A 7,389-nucleotide genomic window follows, 5' to 3' on the forward strand; every position below is an offset into this window, starting at 1 on the left:
TGTCGCAGCAGCAGGGGACGGTCCTCCACCCGAACCTGTCCAGTCTCCACCTCCATGCTTGGAGATTGAGCAGCGACAGTTGAGGCCATTTGACTTGCCTCCTGAAGTTTGCAACATCATTCTGGCAGCCAGGCGTCCCTCCACAAAGTCGGTATACGCCTGCAGGTGGAACAGATTTGTGGCATGGTGCACAGCAAAGGCTGTGGATCCCCTCAATGCCCCTCTCTCTGAGGTTCTCCTCTTTCTTCTCTCTCTTGCCCAGCAGGGCTCTGCTCTGGGCACTGTCAAGAGCTATCTTTCAGCTCTTTCAGCCTTTCTGAGGCTGCCTGACCAACCTTCTTTGTTTAAGTCCCCTATCGTACATAGATTCTTGAAAGGCATCACTCATACCTTTCCTCCTGTTCCCTTTGTGATGCCTCAGTGGGACTTGAACCTGGTTCTAACATTTCTGATGTGCGCTCCCTTTGAGCCACTTCACAACTGTCCTCTTCGCCTTCTTTCTTTGAAGACTGCCTTCCTGGTAGCCATCACCTCTGCCAGGAGATTGAGTGAGCTCCAGGCTCTGTCTTGTAAACCTCCTTTCCTTTCAGTCCATCCGGACAAGGTTGTGTTACGGACAAGGCCCTCCTTCCTACCCAGGTAGTCACGGCCTTCCACATTGGGCAATCCATCACGTTGCCCACATTCTTTCCGCCTCCGCACCCCTCGCGAGAGGAGGAGAGGCTCCACCGTCTGGACCCAAAACGTGCGCTCTCATTTTATCTGAACTGCACTCAACAGTTCCGGGTGGATGATCAACTCTTTGTTGGGTACGCGGGCGCTAAGAAAGGGAAAGCGGTGCACAAGCGGACCATCTCCCGGTGGATTATCTTGTGCATCCAGGCGTGTTACTCCTTGGCTAAGAAGGAACCCCCTGCTGGGCTGAGGGCTCATTCCACTCGAGCCACGGCCACTACAACTGCCTTGGGCCGAGGTGTGCCCTTGCAGGACATTTGCCAGGCAGCTACGTGGGCCTCGCTGCACACGTTTGCAAGACACTATTGCCTGGACAGTCAAGTCCGGTGGGACGGCTACTTTGGCAGTTCCGTCCTCCAGGACTTTCTGGTGTGATTATTGGTTCGCAGACCCACCACCACGGGGATGGTATTGCTGGGGTATCTATTCTAAGGTAAGGAATCTATCACTAACGTGTCTCTTTCAGATGCACAAGTTACTACTTGTGTAACGATATATCTGTAAGAGACATTAGTTAGTGATAGATTTCTTACCGACCCACCCATCCTCCCCGTTCTGCGAACCGATATCTAGGGTTAAGGTCATCCCCTTTCAGGGCCCTAGTTTCTTGGCACCAGTGTTGGTTTTTGTCATGGCTCTGCGCTTCTGGCGCGGAAAAGCTGTGGCTAAGAACTGACGTCAGCACGCGGAGGCGGCGTCTAAGTACTCAGACGATGTCATCACGGCGCCCATGACGCCGACGACGGACGCGGAGCCGCAAACGACGCCTACCGACGCGCAAGGGTACTGCTATGCAAACATTTCCGGATCCAGTCTGACGCCTGGGGATATTCTAAGGTAAGGAATCTATCACTAACTAATGTCTCTTACAGATATATCGTTACACAAGTAGTAACTTGTGCTTCTGGCAGCTAGGCGTCCCTCCACTAAATCAGTATATGCCTGCAAGTGGTGCAAATTTGTGGCCTGGTGTGCAGCAAAGGCTGTAAATCCCCTTTCTGCCCCTCTTTAGGAAGTCCTATTGTTCTTTCTTTGGCCCGGCATGGCTCTGCTCTGGGCTCTATTAAGGGCTACCTTTCAGTAATTTCGACCTATGTCAGGCTCTCTGATCAGCCGTCTATTTTCAAGTCCCCTGTCGTAAGTTGATTTCTCAAAGGCATTACTCACCTTTTTCCTCCTTTTCGGTTTGTGATGCCACAGTGGGACTAGAACCTGGTTCTTACTTATTTGGTGTGCGCTCCTTTGAGCCGCTTCACAACTGTCCTCTTCTTTTACTGATTTTAAAGACTGCTTTCCTGTTTGCCATCACCTCTGTTAGACGCGGGAATGAGTTCCAGGCTCTTTCCTGTAAACCTCCTTTTCTGTCTGTCCATCCGGACAAGGTTGTTTTCCGCACTCGTCCTTCCTTCTTGCCAAAGGTTGTTACTGCCTTCCACATCAGGCAAACTTTCACCTTGCCCACTTTCTTTCCGCCTCCGCACCCTTCCAGAGAGGAAGAGAGTCTCCACCGTCTGGACCCAAAACGTGTGCTATCATTTTACCTGAATCGCACACAACAGTTGCGGGTGGATGACAAGCTCTTTGTTGGCTCCGTAGGTGCCAAGAAAGACCGGGCTGTAGACACAAGGACTATCTCTCGCTGGGTCGTCTTGTGTATAAAAGTTTGTTCATCTCTGGATAAAAAGGAACCTCCGGTGGTGTTGCACTCCCATTCTACCAGGGCGACAACAGCTACTACTGCGTTGAAACGTGGTGTTCCCCTGCAAGACATCTGTCAGGCAGCCACGGGGCTTTGCTGCACAGTTTTACTAAGCATTATTGCCTACGAGTCCAAAGAGAAAGCTTCTTTGGCAGTTCTGTTCTCCATGACTTTCTGGTGTGATCTTGGTTCGTAGACCCACCACCGGGGTTGGTATTGCTGGTGTATTAATTCTAAGATGCATAGGCTACTTACCTTCGATAACGATAGATCTGTAAGAAATATTAGTTAGGGATAGATTCCTTACTGCCTCACCCATCCTCCTCATTCTGCAAACTGATTTCTAGGGTTAAGGTCATCCCTTTCAGGGCCCTAGTTTCAATGCACCAGTGGTCAGTATCTTGCATGGCTCTGCGTTCCTGGCATGGAAAGTCATATACAGAACTGACGTCAGCCCGCGAGGGCGGCGTCTAAGTAGCTGCCACAACGTCATCCCGGCGATCACAATGCCTACGACGGACATGGAGACGCACAACGCCACCTTCCGACACGTAGGGGGTACTGCTGACGAAAGCTTTCAGGATGCAGTCTGACTTCTGGGGGTAATTCTAAGGTAAGGAATCTATCCCTAACTAATGTCTCTTACAGATATATCATTAAAGAAGGTAAGTAACTTGTGCTTCACAAGATGAAGAATCTGAATTTAGAAGTATCCATTAGAAGAGAAAGTTACTTAGCTTCAGTAATGATCATTTTGGTGGATACTCTAACTGCAGATTCCTCGTCTCCCCAATCTGTGAACTGGAATTCTTTCTCAAATCAAAAAAGGTCACAAATTGTGGTATCTTCACACAGGTCATGCCAGTCTGCTAATGGGCTCTGGGTGTGAGGGCAGAGACTAACATACATCAGAACGCATTGGTGACGCGCTTCGCTTATCACTTCTGAAGCAGAATGTCATTGGCACAAAGCCACACAATCAGGTACATGCATCAATGTTGACTTTTGCGATTTCTTAATTGCGATTTTTAAGGAATCGTATTTAAGGAATCGCAAAAGCCTATGCATGTAGAAATCTCTTTAAAAAATAGCTATTTCTAAACATTCCTTAATTGCGACTCGCAAATTGCGAGTTGCAATTAAGGAATAACTCCCCATTCATTCTTATGGGCCTATAGGCCCATAGGAATGAATGGGAAGACATTCTCAATTTGCGATTCTCAATTAGAGAATCGCAAATTGAGAATGCAATTTCAAGGGTGCCAGGGTGTCAAAAGGACACCCTGTTGCACCTCTCAAATTGATCTGTGCACAATATGAAACTTTGAAAAATGCACAAAAGTGCATTTTTCAAAGTTTTTGCAAATTACCATGAAGTTCAACTTCATGGTAATTTCCTCCACCTATTAGCGAAATTGCTGATTTTTTTGCTTTAATTAATTGCATTTAAGGAATCTCAATTTGCGATTCCTTAAATGCAATCGCAATTTAAGTGATCGCAATTTAGAGATTACTTACACTGCAATTTTTGCATTTGGGATGATGCATCCCAAATGCAAAAGTACCGGTCGCAAAGGGGCAGATTCTAAGAATCTGCCCGTTTGCAACCGGTTTTTCTTTTGATGCATGTGGCTGTATGTCCCCTGCCAACACAGAAGTAAAGCTAAAGTTTCTGGACCCAGCCTGGGGAATATTTAAAAGGTGAGAGATTTTCCGAGTCCTCCAGAAAGACATTTACTGAAGTAACAATTTAGTGTGTGCATTATTGCGTTGTAGTATCTGTTTGTGCTGCATGTACATTTTGCACTGAGACAGATCTACATGGCTGTTTCCACCCTTGTATGAATGTGCCCCTTCTTGCACTACAGCCACATGTGTAGAGGCAACCTCACTCTTTTGTCTGAACTCATTATAGTGCTGTGGCTGATGTAGTGTTGTGGCTGTTCTCCCATTCAGGCATAACAATCCATTGTTTTGTGAGGTCGTTTGTCCAAGTTGGCTCTTGGATACTGACTGGTAGACAGAACTATGTGAGCAGAGACAAAGAATCAGTGTGTGTAGGGATAGCGTATTGATCAGCTCGTCGTTGGTGGATGTTGTGAGATATTGGCTTAAATGGGACCTACGTGAGACTGGAAGCGTTTCAGGTTTACAGGTTATGCTTTCTTCAATTCTTTGAAAGATTTTTGTCTGCCTGATGGTAACATGGAGCAGTACAGTAAAATATAGTGCTCTGTCTCAATAAAATGAGTTTTCTTGGTATGCTATTTCTGTACCACGTTACTGTTCTTGATATACACTCCTAACTGTAATGGTTTACTGTGTTTAAAAAATTCGAACCATATATTTATGATCATTTTTATCTCTGTTTAACCACAGGAGACGCTGATAAAACAGCAAGTGCCATTTCATCGGCCCTGTATCTGACAATGTGGGTAGTGGAATCCTTCAGGAATCCGATGAGAGCAGTGGACACATCAGCATGTCAGCCAGGCAAGAGTTCAAAGCAGAGACATGGGATGGACAGCTGGGGCCGTGTGGTACGAGATATCTGCCTCAGCCCAAAATCGAAAAGGAAGACGCTTCCAGCTTGACAGCAAACGCAAAGGAGCAAGCATTTTTGCGTAAAAGTTTGAGGGTTAATTGTTTCTCAAGAATGGAAGTAAAGCAGTGAGATGGTGAACTTAATTAGCAAGCAGGTCAGTTCCTCAAAGAATGCAAACCTGTTGCTATGGAAATTAATTGCTTTTATACTGAAAATGCTTTGATGACTTGGGCAACCTAATTTAAGTTTTCAAATGGCAAACTTAATTGAAAGGTGAACAATGTTTGGGACAGAGAAAATGAATATTCCGGGGCTCCAGAGCTACAGCAGAAATGTGCGCAAGAGACAGCAGGCAGCGGAAACAGTAGCATTCTCCATCCATCTGAACGTGCAGTGCAATCCGCAACGTCTCGAGAGTACACCGAAGGACGGACGCTTCCTCCCGGACAACGGCGTGTTGCTATTCAGTACAAGACGACGGGTAAAGCTAGGAGGAGCCGAGAAGATAGAAACACGCATAAGAGTTGAAAACTACTGTGAACGCGTATTTATCGATAAACGATTGAGTTTATACAAGCCCGACACCAGCCTACAAAACCGGAGAAACTCGAGCGCTAGTTACATTGAAAACCAAAATGTGCCAGTCAGCTTGTCGTGGACTAATCCGTGAATGGAGATCAGGAACCAGACAGAATGTTTTTTTGAACTTCATAGGTTTACAGTCTCGATATCAACACCTTAAGAAACGTTAGAGTATATATTTTTGTTTTTATTTTCTAAATAGAAATTAAGAAATCTGTTTTTGACAATCGGATATTTATTAGTATAGCTACAATTTTCTTTGCTTTCACGTAAATGTAGACAGTTCAGTTTAACGAATGCTTCAACGGGATCTTTTTCCGGCAGTTTGATTGATTTTTTTTACTCCTGTCTTCAGTTCCTGCATGTTATATAAAAACGATGTATGTAATGTAACATTTCTCAAAGAAATGCTGCACGAACTTCACCAGCTTAAAAAATCTGACCTTTGCCAATGCTGCAATAAAGTGTTGTAAATTTAGTTAGGTGGCAAGGTCTTTCTTTCGAACTGACACTTGGGAAAGCAGTGATCCATTAGCTACTGTGGAGCTTTTTTAAGCTTGACCAAATAAAGTTTTATTGTTTGTGACATCCTATTCAACACACATGAACCAATGCACACTTGTATTCCTGAAGAAAGGGCTTTTGGTGAGCTCGCTTCAAGCATAGGCAGGAAGGACTGCCCAGCACATTTTTGATCAGCACAAGGCATTTCACTGATAGTCACATATATGATTGTGTGGTGATATGTCCAAAAATTTGCTCCTCAACGAGTTCGCTATTCCTTATGCTGCATAGAAGCCAGTGGCAGCTGGTGCATTTTAAAGCAGTGGGACAGAAAGCTGTGAGTTGAATATAAAGTATGAGCGAGCTTGAATCGAACATGGGTCAGGGGAGCAGGGTGAGGTTATTTCCTCGCAAGAAAATTTGAATAACAGTAGGTGTAAATGATGTATTTTCAGTATTTCTTTCAAGAAAGCTTGCTACCATTTTTTTTAACCCCTTAGGCGTGGCCGCGATTCTGCGCCTGTGCGGCGCTTTTAATAAATGGGCGGGTTCATGACGGCCCCCAGCCGTCATCAGCACTTGCCCACCGCGGTGCATGACGGACGGTGGCCGTCATCAGCATAGAAGGGGTTAATGCAAATGGACTCTCAAACAAAGACTGTCCACACTCCCTGCACTCGGACACATCGTCCCATTCACCCTGCAGTTACAGACTCATATTGCTTCGTTCATCATGCACTCAAGCATGCCAGACACCCAGCACCCAGCCAGACAGATAAACCCTTCACCGTGCACTCAAACAGCATCCCCACTTCCAGAGAAGAATCTCAATATTCATCCTGCGCTCATACAGGCACACCTCGAATCTTGCACTCATGCAGGCACGCCTGTCACCAAGTGGACTCTCATAACACACCCTGCACTTATACAGGCACACTGCTCATCACTTAATCTCTCTGGGTGATAAATTGTTATATAAAAAAGCTACTATAGTAAAAGACAAAACCTCATGAAAATATAATTCCACTAAAGCGGATGTTAACAGTATTTCGGCTGCAGGAAACTGATGCGAGAAGCAGATGAGGAACAAGCATTGATACGTGCAGGAAAATATGCTACAGCCAATAGACATGGAGGAAAGGTAAGTTGCACACACAGGAACCAATGAGAAGCCAGGAAACAGAGGAGGTGGGATATAAGTCCCTTTTAAGTTTATATTAAAACATTTAGATTTCGCAAGCATAGTTTAAGGGGTGTGCAGGCGAAGCCTAAAGATATGCTGAAAATGTCTGGGTGTTAATTTGTGCTTAACAAGATGCCATAT

General features: G+C 45.4%; 1 protein-coding gene across 9 annotated transcripts in view; it reads left to right on the forward strand.

The window, feature by feature from the left end:
• UPF2 (UPF2 regulator of nonsense mediated mRNA decay) overlaps positions 1-6,039 on the forward strand; it is a 1,606,401-nt gene extending 1,600,362 nt beyond the window's left edge. For all 9 annotated transcript variants that reach the window (XM_086919968.1, XM_086919955.1, XM_086919976.1 and 6 more), the window contains exon 22: positions 4,814-6,039. In XM_086919968.1, the coding sequence (XP_086776094.1) occupies positions 4,814-4,823 (10 nt within the window). In that variant the 3' untranslated portion in view covers positions 4,824-6,039. The remainder of the gene's footprint in view (positions 1-4,813) is intronic.
• The last annotated feature ends 1,350 nt before the right edge of the window (positions 6,040-7,389 follow it).

The sequence above is a fragment of the Lissotriton vulgaris genome, chromosome 1_1 (genome assembly GCF_964263255.1).
Source record: "Lissotriton vulgaris chromosome 1_1, aLisVul1.2, whole genome shotgun sequence".
Lineage (NCBI taxonomy): Eukaryota > Metazoa > Chordata > Amphibia > Caudata > Salamandridae > Lissotriton > Lissotriton vulgaris.